The sequence below is a fragment of the Arvicola amphibius genome, chromosome 7 (genome assembly GCF_903992535.2).
Source record: "Arvicola amphibius chromosome 7, mArvAmp1.2, whole genome shotgun sequence".
Taxonomy (NCBI): Eukaryota; Metazoa; Chordata; class Mammalia; order Rodentia; family Cricetidae; genus Arvicola; species Arvicola amphibius.
The window spans coordinates 66127878-66148100 of record NC_052053.1 but is presented as its reverse complement, the minus strand read 5'-3'; the positions used below and the strand labels follow the sequence as shown (position 1 = coordinate 66148100).

The 20223-nt window shown below is 40.4% G+C and overlaps 2 gene segments (V, D, J or C); both read right to left on the bottom strand.

Annotated features, from left to right (window-relative positions):
• Positions 1-414: 414 nt before the first annotated feature.
• Positions 415-979, bottom strand: LOC119819834. The segment is given in 2 exon segments: positions 415-836; positions 921-979. Coding segments are annotated over 2 exon segments (468 nt in total).
• A 17460-nt stretch (positions 980-18439) lies between these two features.
• On the bottom strand, positions 18440-18985 carry LOC119819833. The segment is given in 2 exon segments: positions 18440-18855; positions 18940-18985. Coding segments are annotated over 2 exon segments (462 nt in total).
• Between the last annotated feature and the right edge of the window lie 1238 nt (positions 18986-20223).

The window sequence follows — 20223 nt, the reverse complement described above, 5'->3', positions numbered from 1 at the left end:
ATTAGGGAAGCTGTGGTTTCTCTATCACAGGTGCAAAATCAAAGAGGACAAATTTTAGCTCTTTTGAAGTTCTCTAGCTTATAACTGAACCTAACATCCAACAAGTGTCATAACTGCAGACTCCCTTAAAATATATTAAGAAAATGTGTGAATATGTATGTATATGTGTCTGTATGTAAAACATGCAAAGTTATATGTTATTCTGTCTAATATCAAGAAGCAGGTTGTTAGCTTACAGGGCTTTTGGGAAAAGCTATTCGTTATAGAATTTGAACACATATGAAGTTTATTAGACTATGAGGGTGAAGAGACACCTCTAGAGATTTTTTTCTTATTTGGGTTTGAAAGAGGAAAACACAGGTTCTAATTTTGAAACATAGTCTCATGCAGCATAGTCTAGAAATTCTTATCTTATTAAGCAACCACATAATGGTCTTGGGATACCCTTTTGATCCCCAATGCCCCATGCTGGTCGTGAGTGTCTCCACATGGAGGTTTTTGTGCAGGCTCACACTGGAATTCTCTCACTGTGTCTCTGGCACAGTAATACATGGCTGTGTCCTCAGTTTGCAGACTGTTCAGTTTTAAGAAAACTTGGCTCTTGGAGGTGTCCCCGATGATGGTGATTCTGGACTGAAGAGCTGAATTATAATCTGTGCCTCCACCACTCCATATTGCTCCCATCCACTCCAGACCCTTTCCTGGAGGTTGGCGGAACCAGTGTACATCATAGCTGGTTAATGAGAATCCAGAGACAGTGCAGGTGAGTGACAGGGTCTGCGATGGCTGCACCAGGCCAGGTCCTGACTCCTTCAGCTGTATCTGGGACAGGATACCTAGGGACAAGCAACATCACCATCAGTCATATAACCCATAGATGAAAAACCTGGGTCCCTTTCCTGAAACCCTGAAGCACTTACAGCTTGGATATGTCACCAGGCAGAAGAGCAGCACCAGGAGAGCCATGCTGTGTTGGAGGCTCTAGTCAGAAGGCGATGGGGCCTCTCAGCTTGCCCTTGGATTTCATCCTGAGCTTGAGGACTGCTTTGCATTGGGGGAGGTTCCAGAGTGCATAAAAGGAAGCACAGACAATGTTTCCAATTTCTGCTCCAGGAAACTGAGATTTGTTTTGTGTGTCTTAGAGGTATTTGATATTGAACCTCAGGAACATTGCCATGATGCTGTCTGGATTTCCAATTCCAAAGAAACAGGAAATATATTTAGCCATACCATACAGGCCTTAGAAGCAAAACATGGAAGTGTTTACATTAACTAGGTCCAAATTAATTTAATGCAGACAGAGGAGAATATGAGGTTCTCAAAATATTTATGTATCTCTGTAACGTCCAGGAGAGAATTTAAATGGTATTGATACTTTTGGTGATCAGAAATCCTGTTTAAGGAACTATTTAAAATTCTTCCTCTTTGTGTCTGTGGAGTTGTCTCATTCTTATAACTTCTCAGGAAATAACTTGTGAGGAAGCAGCTCACACATATTTCATACATGTGATTTTACATGTTTATCTGTAAGGAAGTCTGTGGGACTGATTTGGGTCCCATCTTATTAAGCTCAGATTTCACCTTCTTACTTAGGAACATCCTACCTGGACACCAGTTTTCATTCCTCTTGATTTATTTCAGTCTATCCATGTACTTTTATATCTTTGTCTGTCACTCTCCTCAGCTTGTAGCCAATCACAGGTTCCTAAATATGATTGTTGCTTTGGTAAGTTATGGGAAACTTAGCTACTCATAACACTTCATAGAAAACAAAAGCATGCAAGCAGGTTTGAGGGTTATGTTCACTGAAGTAATAAGAAGACAGAGAACATTTAGTGATGACAAGAAGTGGACTGGAAGGCAGATATGAGTATGGGTAAACCTGTGACTTGAAAAGAAAGCAAGAGTTTCTAGTGTCTTTTTCTGTGTTTTGTTAATGCAAATAACCAGGGAAGAGAAGTGCAGAGTTGGAACTAATCTGTTCATTCTAGACTCAGGAAATATCTGTCTAACTTGGCATTACAGATGTCACAATTTGTGTCCATTATTTCCTTTTGCATACTCTTCACTTTAACTGTCAGTTGCTGTGGTAGGATCTGCTCTTTACTTTAAGGAGACAGCCATTCTGTGAAAGCACTGATCATTATGTACAGTATGAGTTCAATCTTCCCTGTATTTTTGAATGTTTCAGGGTTATAAAAAGATTTTTTTTCAGACATGATGATTAGTATGCTTCATTTTTTGATAGTTTCATCGTAGTTACAATAATTTGGGAATGAATATCTTAGAAGTAAATGCACATTTCTTATATTATATTGGGGAACTATTTATAAATCCACTTATTCAAATATATTTTGTCCTTAGTTAATTCAGAGATATTGTCTAAGTTAGGTTTCCATTCTGTGAAAAGACACCATGACCACTACTGTTATAAGGAAACTGTATAATTCAGGAGGCTTTCCTGCAGCTCCAGAAGTTCAGACATTCTAAATCATGGCAGGAAGAATGGCAGTGTGCACGATGTCATGGTGCTGAAGGAATAGCTGAGAGTCCAACATCTTCCAAGGAATAAGCAGTCAACTGACAGACTGGGCAGCATCCTGAGCATAGAAAACCTCAAAGCCTACCCTCCACAGTGACACATTTCCTCTAACCAGGCCGTGCCCACTCCACCAATGCCACACATATTAAAAGTGTCTCTCCCTTTGATATTACATGGGCCAATTTCATTCAAACTCCCACAGAGAGTTTGTGTCCATATTCTATACTCTCTTACTCCTCAGGTTTCTCTTTTTACATGAGACTCTGGAGAAGAAAGTCGCTGGGAAAACAGCATTTGCAAAGGGAATTCATTCATGGTAAAGTCACACATTATTTAGTATTACCATCCATTTGAGAGGTGTATCCTTATTCTTAAGGGTTTATTCAGTCATTTGTTTAATTATGTAAAGTGGATAGATGGATAATCACTTAATGGGTCATGTAGAATTAACAGTACCAGCCTTTCCACTAGTGTGGTGGTCAGAATCTTTTTATATGATATAGGCTAGGGTTATCATTAAAAAGCAAACCTTAGATCCTCCCGTCTTTGGGGCCACAAAATCCCACAGCTCAGCCTGTTTGGGCTCTGGGGACCTGGAATTGAGTGCACCCAGGCCGGCGGGAGGTCCCCTCCTTCATTTGACTGCCCAGGGCAAGGTAGGCCTTTGTCTAAGAGCTGCTTGGCCTGCAAGGGGACCTGACAGTCTGCCAGAGGATCCATCATTCTTTGGGGTGAGTGAGGAGTGAGTGCCCGAACCGCAGCAGCTGCCCAGAGAGGGACCACAGACACTCCACAACTCCCCCTGCCACCAGCACACTTCCTGCTCTTCCTGCAGGGGTTATTCTCCCCAGATACTGCCTCTCTCTTCCTGTCCCTTCCCAGCTTGCACCCAGAATCCTCCGCCCCTCCCCCTGCCTCATCCTCCGATCTTTGGGGCCACAAAATCCCACAGCTCAGCCTGTTTGGGCTCTGGGGACCTGGAATTGAGTGCACCCAGGCCGGTGGGAGGTCCCCTCCTTCATTTGACTACCCAGGGCAAGGTAGGCCTTTGTCTGAGAGCTGCTTGACCTGCAAGGGGACCTGACAGTCTGCCAGAGGATCCATCATTCTTTGGGACACTGCAGTCCTGATGACGACTTCTGGAGATGCACTTTCATACCTCGCTGACCTCTCAACACAGTAGCACCAGGGATATTTTCTTAGTTGTTCTCAGGTGTCCTGCTCTAGTTCTAAGGCCATCCACCCAAAGGGGTCAGACTCTGGCCTCCAGGCAGGTCTGAGGATTCCTGCGGAGGGGTGCTGGCTCCTTCAGATTGTGCTGCCAGGTTCGCTGTGTGGTATTCCATCCCGCCCTGCCCCCACCTTGGCCCTTTTGTCTGGGCTGCGACCCTGGGCTTCCTGGAATCCCTGATCCTGTGCACTGACATTCCATCTGAACTGGTGAGTGAATGTGGACCCTGGGGCAACCTGCCCTGGAAGAGAGCACAGACCCCCTACCCCCACGTCCCTTTGCAGGCTTGTGTCTGTTTCTCCCATCCCTGTGTCTCCCAAGCTTTCCCTAGTGTTCTCAGGTGTCCTGCTCCAGTTCTAAGGCCATCCACCCAAAGGGGTCAGATTCTGGCCTCCAGGCAGGTCTGAGGATTCCTGCGGAGGGGTGCGGGCTCCTTCAGATTGTGCTGCCAGGTTCGCTGTGTGGTATTCCACCAGTTCAGTTCCACCTGAACTGGTGTCCTGCTCCTGTTCTAAGGCCATCCACCCAGAGGAATCAGACTCTGGCCTCCAGGCAGGTCTGGGGATTCCTGCAAGGGAGTGCGGGCTTCTTCAGATTGTGACGCAAGGAATAGGTCCTCCTCTGACACAGGGGAGATCCAACCAGTTTCAGTCACAGCAAAGATTGGTCTAGGACACCAAACGCCTCCGGGCTCCTCTTGAAGGAAGAGATGGGCAGGCGCCAATGCAGGAGCTCCTCCAACAACATGAAAGGCAACATGACATCACCACAATCCAGACATCCCGAAACAACAAGAATTGAACACCCTACCCCAGAAGATATAGAAGAATCCGACCTTAAACAGTACTTTATGAAAATAATAGAGGACCTTAAACAGGAGGTAAAAAACTGCCATAAAGAAATGGAGTTGACAAACAAAAAGGTAGAAGAAATAAATAAATCTCTCAAAGATACCCAAGAAAAACAAGAAAAACAAGAAAAAGCAATCAAACAGGTAAGGGAAACAGTACAAGACCTGAAAAATGAAATGGAGGTATTGAAGAAAACACAATCTGAGGGACGACTGGAAATGGAAACTCTGAGTAAACGAACAGAAACTTCAGAGACAAGTATTTCCAACCGAATACAAGAGATGGAAGGAAGAATCTCGGACTCTGAAGATACTATAGAGGAAATAAACTCACAGATTAAAGAACTAAACAAATCTAACAAATTCTTAACACAAAACATTCAGGAAATCTGGGACACCATGAAAAGACCAAACCTAAGAATAATTGGGGTAGAAGAAGGAGAAGAATTACAACTCAAAGGCCCAGAAAACATATTCAACAAAATTATAGAAGAAAACTTCCCCAACCTAAAGAAGGATGTTCCTATGAAGGTACAAGAAGCCTACAGAACACCAAATAACTGGATCAAAAGAAAGCATCCCCAAACCCTGTCTCGAAAAACCAAAAAAAGAAAAAAAAAAGAAAAAAAAATAATCAAAACACAAAACATACAGAATAAAGAACAGATATTAAGAGCTGCAAAGGAAAAAGGTCAAATAACATATAAAGGGAAACCTATCAGAATTACACCTGATTTCTCAATGGAAACCATGAAAGCCAGAAGAGCTTGGATAGATGTGCTACAGACACTAAGGGAACATGGATGCAAGCCTAGACTACTATACCCAGCAAAGCTTGCATTCACCATTGATGGAGAAAACAAGATATTCCGGACAAAAACAGATTTAAACAATACGCAGCCACAAATCCAGCCTTGCAGAAAGTAATAGAAGGAAAATCACAAACCAAGGAGTCCAACAACGCCCACAATAACTCAGGCATCTAGCGACCCTTCACCAGCACAACTAGAAGAAGGGAAACACACAAACTCTACTACTAAAAATGACTGAAGTTAACAACCACTGGTCATTAATATCACTTAATATCAATGGACTCAATTCACCTATAAAAAGGCACAGGCTAAGAGACTGGATACGAAAACAGAATCCAACATTTTGCTGTTAACAATAAACACACCTCAACCACAAAGACAGACACCTACTCAGAGTAAAGGGTTGGGAAAAGGTTTATCAAGCAAATGGCCCTAAGAAACAAGCGGGTGTGGCCATACTAATTTCCAACAAAGTTGACTTCAAACTAAAATCAATCAGAAGAGATGGAAAGGGACACTTTATACTCATAACAGGAAAAATCCGTCAGAATGAAGTCTCAATCCGGAATATCTATGCCCCTAATATAAAAGCTCCCACTTATGTAAAAGAAACACTTCTAGAACTCAAGGCAGCCATCAAACCACACACACTAATAGTTGGAGACTTCAACACTCCTCTCTCACCAATGGACAGGTCAATCAGACAGAAACCTAACAGAGAATTGAAAGACTTAATGAAGGTAATGAACCAAATGGACTTAACAGACATCTATAGAACATTCCACCCAAATAGGAAAGAATATACCTTCTTCTCTGTGGCTCATGGAACCTTTTCGAAAATTGACCATATACTTGGTAACAAAGCAAACTTCCACAGTTACAAAAAAAAATTAGTAACCACCTGTGTCTTATCGGATCACCATGGATTAAAATTAGAATTCAACAACAATGCTACCCCCAGAAAGCCCACAAACTCATGGAAACTGAACAGTCAACTACTGACCCACACCTGGGTCAAGGAAGAAATAAAGAAAGAAATTAAAGTCTTTCTTGAATTTAATGAAAACAAAGACACAACATACTCAAACCTATGGGACACAATGAAAGCAGTGCTAAGAGGAAAGTTCATAGCACTAAGTGCCCACTTAAAGAAAATGCAGAAAGCACTCATTGGTGACTTAACAGCACACCTGAAAGCTCTGGAAAAAAAGAAGCAGACTGACCTAGGAGAAGTAGAAGACTGGAAATAATCAAACTGAGGGCAGAAATCAACAAAATAGAAATACAGAAAACAATCCAAAGAATCAATGAAACAAGAAGCTGGTTCTTGGAGAAAATCAACAAGATTGACAAACCATTAGCCAAACTAATCAAACGGCAGAGGGAGAACACGCAAATTAATAAGATCAGAAATGAAAAGGGGGACATAACCACAGACACAGAGGAAATTCAGAGAATCATTAGATCTTACTACAAAAGCCTGTATGCCACAAAATTGGAAAATGTAAAAGAAATGGACAGTTTTTTAGATAAATACCATATACCAAAGTTAAACCAGGACCAGGCAAATGCTCTAAATCGTCCTGTCAGTCGCGGAGAATTAGAAAATGTTATCAGAAACCTCCCTACCAAAAAGAGCCCAGGACCAGATGGTTTCAATGCGGAATTCTACCAGAACTTCCAAGAAGACCTAATACCTATACTCCTTAAGGTATTTCATAATATAGAAACACAAGAGTCACTGCCAAATTCCTTCTATGAAGCTACAGTTACCCTGATACCTAAACCACACAAAGACTCAACCAAGAAAGAGAATTACAGGCCAATCTCACTCATGAACATTGACGCAAAAATTCTCAATAAAATACTGGCAAACCGAATCCAAAAACACATTAGTAAAATTATCCATTACGATCAAGTAGGCTTCATCCCAGAGATGCAGGGCTGGTTCAACATACGAAAATCTATCAATGTAATCCATCATATAAATAAACTGAAGGAAAAAAACCATATGGTCATCTCATTAGATGCTGAAAAAGCATTTGACAAAATTCAGCACCCTTTTATGATAAAAGTTTTGGAGAGATTAGGGATACAAGGGTCATTCCTAAATATAATAAAAGCTATTTACAGCAAGCCGACAGCTAACATCAAATTAAATGGAGAGAAACTCAAGGCTATCCCACTAAATTCAGGAACACAACAAGGCTGTCCACTCTCTCCTTATCTCTTCAATATAGTGCTTGAAGTTCTAGCAATAGCAATAAGACAACATAAGGGAATCAAGGGGATTCAATTTGGAAAGGAAGAAGTTAAACTTTCATTATTTGCAGATGATATGATAGTATACAGAAGCGACCCCAAAAACTCCACCAATGAACTCCTACAGCTGATAAACTCCTTCAGTAACGTGGCAGGTTACAAGATCAACTCCAAAAAATCAGTCGCCCTCCTATACACAAAGGATAAGGAAGCAGAGAGGGAAATCAGAGAAGTATCACCTTTCACAATAGCCACAAATAGCATAAGATATCTGGGAGTATCTCTAACCAAGGAAGTGAAGGATTTATTTGACAAGAACTGTAAGTCTTTGAAGAAAGAAATTGAAGAAGATACCAGAAAATGGAAGGATCTCCCCTGCTCATGGATTGGGAGGATCAACATAGTAAAAATGGCAATTCTACCAAAAGCAATCTATAGATTCAATGCAATCCCAATCAAGGTCCCATTAAAATTCTTCACAGAGATTGAGAGGACAATAATCAACTTTATAGGGAAAAACAAGAAACCCAGGATAGCCAAAAAAATCTTATACAATAAAGGTACTTCTGGAGGCATTACCATCCCTGACTTCAAACTCTATTACAAAGCTACAGTATTGAAAACAGCTTGGTATTGGCATAAAAACAGAGAAGTTGACCAATGGAATCATATAGAAGACCCGGATCTTAAACCACAAAGCTACGAACACCTGATTTTTGATAAAGGAGCTAAAAGCACACAATGGAAGAAAGAAAGCATCTTCAACAAATGGTGCTGGCATAACTGGATGTCAACCTGTAGAAGAATGAAAGTAGATCCGTGTCTATCACCATGCACAAAACTCAAGTCCAAATGGATTAAAGACCTTAATATTAATCTGAACACTTTGAGCTTGATAGAGGATAAGGTGGGAAGTACTCTACAACAAATGGGCACAGGGAACCGTTTCCTGCGCATAACCCCAGCTGCACAGACATTAAGGGCAACATTGAATAAATGGGACCTCCTGAAGTTGAGCAGCTTCTGGAAAGCAAAGGACATTGTCACAAAGACACAAAGGCAGCCTACTGACTGGGAAAAGATCTTCACCAACCCTGCAACTGACAAAGGGCTGATATCTAAAATATATAAGTAACTCAAGAGACTAGACGGTAAAATGCCAATTAACCCAATTAAAAATTGGGGCGCTGAACTGAACAGAGAATTCTCAACAGAAGAAGTTCGAATGGCCAAAAGACACTTAAGGTCATGCTCAACCTCCCTAGCTATCAGGGAAATGCAAATCAAAACAACTTTGAGATATCATCTTACACCTGTCAGATTGGCTAAAATCCAAAACACCAATTATAACCTTTGCTGGAGAGGTTGTGGGGTAAGGGGTACACTCATCCATTGCTGGTGGGAATGCACACTTGTGCAACCACTTTGGAAAGCAGTGTGGCGGTTTCTCAGGAAATTCGGGATCAACCTACCCCAGGACCCAGCAATTCCACTCTTGGGAATCTACCCAAGAGATGCCCAATCATACAACAAAAGCATATGCTCATCTATGTTCATAGCAGCATTATTTGTAATAGCCAGATCCTGGAAACAACCTAGATGCCCTTCAGTGGAAGAATGGATGAAGAAACTGTGGAATATATACATGCTAGAATACTACTCAGCGGTAAAAAACAATGACATCTTGAATTTTGCATGCAAATGGATGGAAATAGAAAACACTATTCTGAGTGAGGTAACCCAGACCCAAAAAGATGAACATGGGATGTACTCACTCATAATCGGTTTCTAGCCATAATTAAAGGACATTGAGCCTATAAATTTGGGATCCTTGTGAAGATAATAAGAAGGTGAACTCCCAAAAAAAGATATAGTAATCCTCCTGGATATTGGAAGTAGACACGATCGCCAGGCAAAATTGGGAACTTGAGGGTTGGGCAAGACTGGGCCAAGGGAAGATGGGGAGAGAAGAATGTGAAGGGGAGAATGGGGGGAGCTCGGAGGAATGGGATGCTCGGGATATAGGAAGGGTGGATATGGGAGCAGGGAAGCATATATCTTAATTTAAGGAGCTACCTGAGGGTTGTCAAGAGACTTGACCCTAGAGGGGTTCCCAGGTTTCCAGGGAGACGCCCCCAGCTAGTTCCTTGGGCAGCTGAGGAGAGGGAGCCTGAAAAGGCCAGTTCCTATAGCCATACTGATGAATTTCTTGCATATCACCCTAGAACCTCCACCTGACGATAGATGAAGAAAATGACAGAGCCCCACATTGGAGCACCGGACTGAGCTCCCAAGGTCCTGATGAGGAGCAGAAGGAGGGAGAACATGAGAAAGAAAGTCAGGACCGTGAGGGAACCTCCAGCTGGCGACAGATGGGGAAGGTGACTGCGCCCCACATTGGAGCACTGGACTGAGCTCCCAAGGTCCTGATGAGGAGCAGAAGGAGCGAGAACATGAGGGAGAAAGTCAGGAACGTGAGGGGTGCGTTCACTCATGGAGACGGTGGGACAGAACTAAAGGGAGATCACCAACTCCAGTTGGAATGGGACTGATGGATCATGCGACCAAACCCGTCTCTCTGAATGTGGCCAACAGCAGGGGCTGACTGAGAAGCAAAGGACATTGGCGCTGGGCTCTGATTCTTCTGCATGGACTGGCTCTGTGGGAGCCTTCTCAGCTTGGTCGATCACCTTCCTGGACCTGGGGGGAGTTGGGAGGACCTTGGACTTAGCATAGAGTGGGGAACCCTGATGGCTCCTTGGCCTTGAGAGGGAGGGAGGGGAGGTATGGGTGGAGGGAAGGGGAGGGAAGGGGGAGAAGGAGGGGCGGGAAGGGGGAGGAGGAGCGGAGGGAGGGGGAGGAGGAGGGAAGGAGATGGAAATTTTTAAATATAAAAAAAAAAATAAACCATGAGAAAGAAAAAAAAAAGCAAACCTTATTTGGAAAAAAATACCCCCATTAGATTGGTCTTCAGACAAGACTGATATTATTTTCGTCATTAATGACTGATGCAGGAGGGCCCAGACAGATGTAGATGTTGTCATCTGTGGGTAGGTGTTCCTGCATTTAATAAGGAAGCAGGCTGCATAACCAGGGAAAACAAACCTATGAATTGAGGTTATCTATCTATCTATCTATCTATCTATCTATCTATCTATCTATCTATCTACCTATCTATCTATCTATCTATCTTTCTATCTATCTATCTAATCTATCTATCTATTTTTCAAGACAGAGTTTCTCTGTAGCTTTCAGGCCTGTCCTGGAACTAGCTCTTGTAGATCAGGCTGACCTCGAACTTACAGAGATCCACCTGGCTCTGCCTCCTGAGTGCTGGGATTAAAGGCATGAATTGAGTTTATTTGTGATCTCCAATTAAGTTCCCACTTTTATGTTTCTTAGGTCTTGATTTCACATCCTAATTTTCCTCCATGATGGTTTGTAGTATTTAAGATTACACAAACACTTTCCTTTCTATATTGCTAACCACATCAATAAGTAACAGACTGGGTCAGTTTAAAATTTTTCTGATGAGAGAACGAGGGAGGGGATGGTGACAGTATGCACAACTGCAACCATAATCACAGATACAGTTACACTTTTAGGTACAGCCACACTTAGCAACACACACATTCACACTCACACAGAGTCACACTTACAGACACAGTCACAAATATAATTACACCCAAATGGTAACATTTAATGATGCAGTCACACACACATACACACACGCACACATACACACACACACACACCTCCACCACCACCACCAACACCACCTTCACCACTACCACATCCACATGTAGAAATATTTATTTATAAGCAGAGGGACTGAATTTCTTTCTTCCTGTCTTTTACACAGGCCCACTCTGGTTGATTTGGGCTCACTATGTAAACCAAGCTAATAATGAATCATGAGAGAATCTATTGCTACTGTCTCCCCAGCAACACAATCAAAGTTGTTCATTCCCAACCACCTCACACAGAGTTCTTAAAAAATTGAAATAATTTTTTCATACAATGAATTCTGATCATTATGTTCTTCCCTCATCTCCTTCCATATCTTTCCTCTTTCACAACTTGCCCAACTCTATAACAGGCTTAGTTTTACAGACATTTTTGGGGCCAGACACATAGTATTCATTTTCATATTGACAATAAATGGTTTAAAAGTACATAATTGACAATACTTGTCCTCTGAAAAATTATTAGATGATATATATGCTAGTTTCATAATTTACAACAGTTTTATTGATGTTTACAATAAACAGTGCTACAATTCAGGACTGAGGAGGTGACTCAGTAGTAAGGTGCCTGCCTCACAGAATGGGTGTTTCAATTTGATTTTCAGCACTTAACTCTGAAGCTGGTGGTAATAATTTATCCTTATATTCTCAGAACTGGTGAGGTAGTAAAAGGAGCTTCTCTGGATCTTGCCATCCAACTATTCTATATGACCCTCCTGAACTTCAGGTTTAGTGTGAGACCCTCAAAAAATAAGGTAGATGTCAACTGAGGAATACACTCAGAGTCAACTTGTGTCCCCTACACCCATGTGCAAACATACACTGTGATCATTAATGTTTCCATTTTTTGATCGTTTCCCTTTCCATGTGTTGAGCTCATCATTTATAGTTATTTAGAAGCAAGTCAAGAATGCTTCAGTCCTAGGAAGAGCTGATTTTTATGGGAAGCAAGAACAGAACTCCTCTTACACTGTATACTTATTCCCACTTGAAAACTTTCATCTGCCCTTTCTACTCTAGGAGCTATCATTTCTTCTCCAGCCACAAGATTGCTTGTTTTAAGTCTATTAATGTGGTAAATGATATTTCTCTGTATACAATTCTGATTTTTTAAATTTGAACTTTTTCTTGAATTTAATACCTTGTAGAAGGACTGCAAGTACTATAACTCAGAGCTAGCCTAGCCCTCCTATCCTTTAACATATCACATTTTCCATCAGAAAATAGAGTTTTGATTACAACACTCAAAGCAAACACCAACCTCCCCACTTCTATTTGATATCCAGCACTTTTGAATGTATGTAACACAGAAGAAAAATGGATATGATCTATATTCTGAAAGTAGTAGGAAGAACAAATAAAACCAAAGAAATAAAATGAGGCTGAAAAAGAACCTTCCTTCCCAGCTTATGGCACCCATCCAGAATCTAGGGTACATGAATGATGAAATCATTATGTACTGTAAAGATTTCTAGAACATTCAGGAATCTCCCTAATTATATTCAACACCACACACTTGCATCAAATGGTAAAAAATAAGAATGTACTGTGCACATGAACAACACAGTCTGCAACACAATAAACTGAGGAAGTCTGGGGCTACTGAGTTGTGCTCTCAGGCATTGGTGTTCTGATTGTCACTTTGAATATTAGGCAGAAAGTGGACCTGGGTTGTGTTTAGAGCCTTTATAAAAGGAAAGGAGGCCCTGACTGTGAAGTCAATACCCCACTCCAAGTCTCCCAGGGCACCTGATACCTGAGCTGGGCTCTGTGGTCAGAGGATGCTGTGGTAACCTCTGTAAGGTAATCTATTAACATAATATGAGAAAATATGCCTCTCTTAAGCAAACAAATAAAATCCCAGGAATAGACACAGACAGACAGACATAACAACAGAAAAAAACCTATACAAAGACATATATACTAGAGAAAGAGATATATGTAGGTCAATACGTTATTTGAATGTCATTTATTCTATTTAAAATATCATGTTCATTCATAATATACCTTGATAATATTGATACATCCAATACCCTCTCTCTCCCACATTCTACTCTGGATGACCCTATGTTCCCTGAGCTATGTGTTATGCTGTGAACTGAAATCTCAGAGAAGTGATTAAAATGAGTTGTTCTTGAGAAGAAAAATGAGACAGTTCTTTTGATGAGAAAGATGTCATAACCTTTAACAGGGAGTAGTGATGATTCAAACACAGTATTTATTAATTAAAATGAAGAATTAATACTTGGAATGTTTCTTTTTGAATCAAAACATCATATATACTACACAAGAACACTTCCTTCAGATTAACTTCCAGCACTAGATTAGTAGTTTGTTAAATAAATATTTTTTTCAAGACAGGATTTCTTTGTGTAATAGTCCTAGCTGTCCTGGATCTGACTCTGCACACCATGCTGTGCTCGAACTCAAATGATCAGCCTGCTTCTGCCTCTTTAGTGCTGAAATCAAAGATGTGCACCACCACCAGCAGCAAATACAGTATTTTGAGTTATGCATACATGTTTATGTGTGGATGGTGTAGTGATCATGGAGACATTCAGAGGTCTGGACTCACATGTGGTTATGAACTGCACTGAGTTTATGGTTTATAATCTCCTGTTTCTTTAGTTTTTTAAGATCTGATGCTGTTCACCACAGAACCAGTTTTACCCTTTATGTTTTCATTTTGTTAATGTCTGAGTACACCCTAAATTTAAAAAGCGACTTAAATGGGGCAATGGAAATAGCTCTGCAGGTCAGAACCTTCAATTGGGATCTTAACTAGGAGCTCAAGTCTTCAAGGCTACAAAAAGAGCTGTGTGTCAGCCAACAAGTTTTCCCACTCACAGGATGTGGAGACAGCATAATCACTGGGACTCACTAAAACTAATCTTACCATTTGTGATCTCCAGGCTATGACCAAGGAAGTCCTTCTGTCTATGTGTTGCTTTTATTGGTTAATAAATAAGGTGCTTTTGGCCAATGGATTAACAGAATATAGCCAGGCTGGAAGAGATATATAAAGAGAGAGTAGGCAGAGTGAGTGAAACTCCATGTATTGGCCAGAAGAGAAAGACATGAGCTGCCTCCCAGAACCGTGCCATGAGTATCATGGTAAAATATAAAATAAAAAGAAATGGGTTAAGAAAAGATATAAGAGGTAGCTACCAATATGCATGATAGTGATTGGCCAAGCAGAGATTAAATAATATAGTTTCTGTGTTGTTATTTTGGGAGTCTGGGTGTCCGGGAAATAATCAAACAGCCTCCAGCAACAGGGCCATGTGAAACAACTGGTCTTTAAGATAAGGTGCTGATTGACAGGTGAATTAGTTACATATCAAAATGTACACAAATACACATATATATGAGGGCAGGGTTAAAGGAAGGGAGAGAGAGGCAGAAAAACAGTATAACAAATACATACATATATAGAAACAATTTTATAAAATAAAAAAGAATAAAATTAATACAAAAACACTTACCAAACTGAAAAACAGAAATTTAAATAAATATTTGGACACTTAAAGGATTACTACACACCACACCTGTAGAGAGAATTCCTGATTGTGATATAGAGAATCAGCACATCAAAGATGTGTCTGGCCTTTTCTGACTCTCTACTGTGACCCAGAGCTGTGTGTGAACTTAGTGCGCCCTGCTGGTCCTTAGGAACCTGCAGGAAGGTTTGCATCTGAGCTCTAACTGTGTACTTTGCACAGTAATACATGGCTGTGTCCTCAGACCTCAGACTGACTATTTCCAGGTACAGAGTGTTCTTGTCCTTGTTTCTGGAGATGGTGAATCAGATCTTCATGGTGTCAGCATAGCAGATAGAACTACTACCACCACTAATGCATGCAAACCACTCCAGCCCCTTTACTGTGACTGGGCAGAACCCTGTTCATGTTATAGTTACTGAAGGTGCAACCACATAGTCTCAGAAGCTTTTCAGGGTTTACTAAGAATCCCCAAGATTACAACTGTACCTCTCACTAGACACCTGAAAGCACAGAGAAATCTGATAATAAAACTGACCGAAATCCATTTTTTTTCATTCTCATACACACAGGAGACACACTGTCTCATCTCTATAAATTACCTTTTAAAATAATGACAAGAAAAAGTGAGCTAATCCTCAAGTCCATGGTGATTTGCCTGATTTAGTGCTAATTACTGAAGAGGAGGACCTGGGAATTCAGGGCTGGGCTCATTTGCGAGAGCTGCAGGATCAGGGTAGTGCTGATATTCATGGGCACAGAGATGACTTATTTGCATGTCTTCTTGGTATAGGAAGCACTGGAGTTGGATCTCATGGGAACCATTTCTCAGAGCAGATAATAATCACCAAAGACAACGATGACATTTATAGAATTTGACACAGTATTGTCGTTCAGTATTTATCCTTTCCTGGTAAAGGATTAATCAGCTTTTGTTCTCTTTTGTGCAAATGCACAGAACGTTCTTTCTTTCCATAATATATGTCTCCTTTGTATAAATATACAATTAAAGAGTTCTACACATATCACAGCCAAGCTGTGAAACCTTTTCTACTGGATGTGACATGGTTACCACATTCATGAACTCATATTGACTGATGTTTTGTGTGTAAGCCCTACATAAGACCAAGTCTGCCAAAACCCTAGTGGAGATTATTTGCAGACATTACTTCTTACTGAGGAGCTGTTGGATTAAATCATTTATGGAGAGGAGAAATGCTTCTTTTTAGAGACTACAGTTAACTTTCCTATATTGCAGTGCTTGTCTTCACACATATACAAAAATGGATAATGTTAACTGACCTTCTAAATGTCGTAATGTGGTGTGACACATTGGGGAAGATTTGAAAAGGAGTTGAAGGGGAAAAGGGTAGAGATTTGATCCTATTTAATTCTATAAATGACTATACATTTTTTTCAAATAAAGAAAAAATTACTATCTACCCAATGACTGAATGGTTTAAAGACAAAAAGAATCATCAATGAAAATACTTATGTAAGTGTTTGCTAAATTTGTTATACAGGGGTAACAAGGCAACCCTCAGTAAAAGGAATGATGATGAAGGTTTACCCCACTTTATTTCTGCTGTTACACTGTAGTAGCATGATGGTAAAATCAGCTTGGTACCAGCACAAACCCAAACAATAAGAGAGTCTGGGAGAAGAGTTTGAGACCTAATGTGGTGGATGATGTTTAGGGAGATGTCAAGAGTACATTGAGTATGGCTAGGTCACTAAATGGGTTATCTTAGTCATCTAGGGACATCAGACACACTGAAAGCATGACATTGGTAATATCGAAATGTAGAAAATCAGAAGATGTGCAGGGTAAAGGATGATGACTCAGTTTGGGGAAGAGCACATGGGCCAGGGAAAAATGCAAATTTACCACTTACACTTTCTTGACACATGTGGCAACTGAAGTATCAATAATTGGTAAAAAATATGTAACAATAGAGACACTTAACAGAAAGGGCCTGAGACAGAATAGTGGGGCATTGACAAGTGGGCCTTTATGGGATTCCTTAGTGGAGATGTTCACAGAATAAAAGTTGTAAGAACATTCAATGTATTGTTTTGCTGGCTCTGTGCAACAAGTAGAGGGCCCTTGATAGTCTGTGCTTGTGATTTTTGAATTCCTCAATAAAGAGGGACCAGGAAGAGAAATACAAGGTAGTGTTTGGACAATGGATGGGAATTTGGAATTAAAGTAAGGGTTCTTAGGAGAAGCATGTAAATCTGGGAACCATTGTTACCAGTAAAAGCATCAACAAATCACAAACTGAAACTCACTTTTCATAGAACTCAGATGCTTTGGAAAGGGCTGGTGACATTTGGAGGCAGTAGGGATGTGCACACTAGTGGCTGAGAATTTTGTACATTGAGAGGATGTGAATATGCCAACAGAGGAATAATTTCTTGAAAATTAGGGTGCATACAAATTTTAACAAGTTGCAAATGTTTAATATTAGAACCTTTCACAAATGATAACCAAATATGATCTTTTAAGTTTTTTTGGTTTAAAAGAAGGAAATTTTGTATATTTCATTTTCAAATCTACCCTTGGAAAGGGTATTTTACAGATAAGCTGTAGTTTCTCCATCACATGTTCAAAAACAAAGAGAATAAATTACAAAATATTCAAAATTCCCAAGCTTTACATTGAAATTTAAATCAACAAGTGTCACAATATCAGAGTCCTTTTATTTTATTTTATTTCAAATACACACACACACAGAGAAAGAAAGAAAGAGAGAGAGAGAGAGAGAGAGAGAGAGAGAGAGAGAGAGAGAGAGAGAGAGAGAGAGAGAGAACTACTGGAGAGAGAGAGAACACGACAGAATATATTAAATTAGTTGCCATTGGTTTTTAAAAGGATTTATTTTATTTTATGTGCATTAGTGTTTTGTTCATGTGTCTGTGGACCACATGTGCCCGACTTCCTCAGAGGTCAGAAGAGGGCATAAGATCCCATGAATCTGGAGAGTGAAAAAGGTATGAACTACCATGTGGGTGCTAGGAATTGAACCCAGGTCCTCTCCAAGAACACCCAGTGCTCTTAACCATTAGGCCATCTCTCCATCACACATTAGTTGCCATTCCTTCTGGTAATCAGAAGCAATTGGATAACTTAGAGAGTATATAGAAAAAAATTGGGTGCTGGAGAGATGGCTCAGATGTTAAGAGCATTGCCTGCTCTTCCAAAGGTTCTGAGTTCAATTCCCATCAACCACATGGTGGCTCACAACCATCTGTAATAGGGTCTAGTGCCCTCTTCTGGCCTGCATGCAGACACACAGACAGAGTATTGTATACATAATAAATAAATAAATAAATAAATAAATAAATAAATAAATAAATATTTTTAAAAAAGAAAAAAAAATTGATCTCATGTTTGCACACATAGAAGATTGAATATAATAAGACAAAGGAGAGGGGCCTCAGGATATGCTTGGCTGTAAAAGCAAACCACAAGTTCTGGTATTAAAATCCAAGGTCATGAAGCCTTAGCCTCTGGGGTGAATATCCTTAGTGCCCTCTGCTGGTCCCAGATGTCTCTACAAGGAGGTATTTTTTGTGTAGGCTCAAATTGGGCTTTCTTCACTGTGTTTCTGGCACAGTAATATATGGCTGTGTCTTCAATATGCACAATGTTCAATTTTAAGAAGACTTCACTCTTGGAGGTGTCCCTGCTGATGGTGATTCGAGATTGGAGAGATGAACTGTACTTTGTGTTTCCATCACTCCATATTACTCCCATCCACTCCAGACCCTTTCCTGGAGGATGGCGAACCCAGTGTATATCATAGCAGGTTAGTGAGAATCCAGAAACAGTGCAGGTGATAGACAGGGTCTGTGAGGGCCTCACCAGGCCAGGTCCTGTCTCCTTCAGCTGTACCTGGGAAAAGACACCTCGAGACAAGCAACGTAATGATCAGTCATACATCACATAGAAGACATGCCTGGGTCCCTCTCCTGAAACCCTGAAACACTTACAACTTGGAAATGACACCAGGCAGAGGAGCAGCACCAGGACAGCCATGATTTGCTGGAAGCTCTAGTGAGAAGGAGATGGGGCCTCTCAGCTAGAACTGGGCTTTTTTAGTGAGCCTGAGGGCTGTTTTGCATTGACACACGCTCATGAGAGAATAAAAGAAAGCACAGTGCTTGGTTTTTCACTTCCCTCAGGTTATTGAAATTTGTCTTAGGTTTCTTAGAAAATTTGAATATAGGAACTCAGAAACATATTCTTGTTATTGTTTGTATTTCCAAACCCTGACAAATGGGAATTAGTATGAATCACACTGTGTAGACCTTGCAAGCAAAACATAGCAGTGTTGACACTAGGTGAGTCTGCATTTATGCAGTGCAAGCAGAACAGTGTACCATAAACTAAATGCATTTGTAAATCTCTATAAATTGCAACACTGAATTTAGTATGGAATTAGGCCTCTTAGTTATCAGTAACCATACTTTAAGGAACAACTTAAAGTATATTACTTGGTGTTAGTGAAATAATTGTTTTTCTCATCACTTGTCTAGTAGATAACTTGTGAAGAAGAAGCGCACTAACATTATTACATATGATTTCAAGTGTTTATCTGAGAGGATACCCAAGAGACTTATTTGGTTCCTACCTCATGTGACTCAACCTATTCACTTTATCATTTTGGAACATAGTATGGAAAGATTGGTTTTAGTACCTCTTGACATATGACAGTCTACCTTTCTCTATGTACTTTTATCTCTCTTTTTAGCCAGTAACACAGAAAAACCCATGTTCCTATATATAATTATTGCATTAATAATGGTTGGGAAATTTAGCTGTCAATAAAACTTCAGGAAGCACAGTAGTATACAACTAGTCTTGAGAGCTGTGTTAATGAAAGTGAAAAATAGGGAAGGGAGGCTGAATCATTACAAAAAGTGGAGAAGTAGGCAGTTATAAATATGGGGAATCCTGTGCCTTGAATTGTAGATCACAATAGAGAACAAGAGTTTATATAGCATTCATCCTTGCTTTAGTAATACAAACCATAGGGGAAATAAAATGCAGAGCTAGACCCACACTGATCAATCAGCATTTAGAGAATGTCTGTTTACTATTTGGTATTGGATATTTCACATTTTAAATCCCTTATTTGTGTGTGCATAATCTTTGTACTAGTGTAGCAATGGTAAAGACAGGTCTTAGCATTAGGGATTCAGCCATCTTGTGCAAGCTCTGATGGTCACTTCCACTATGAGTACTGTGTTTCACATGTTCTTTGCTCTGGATGT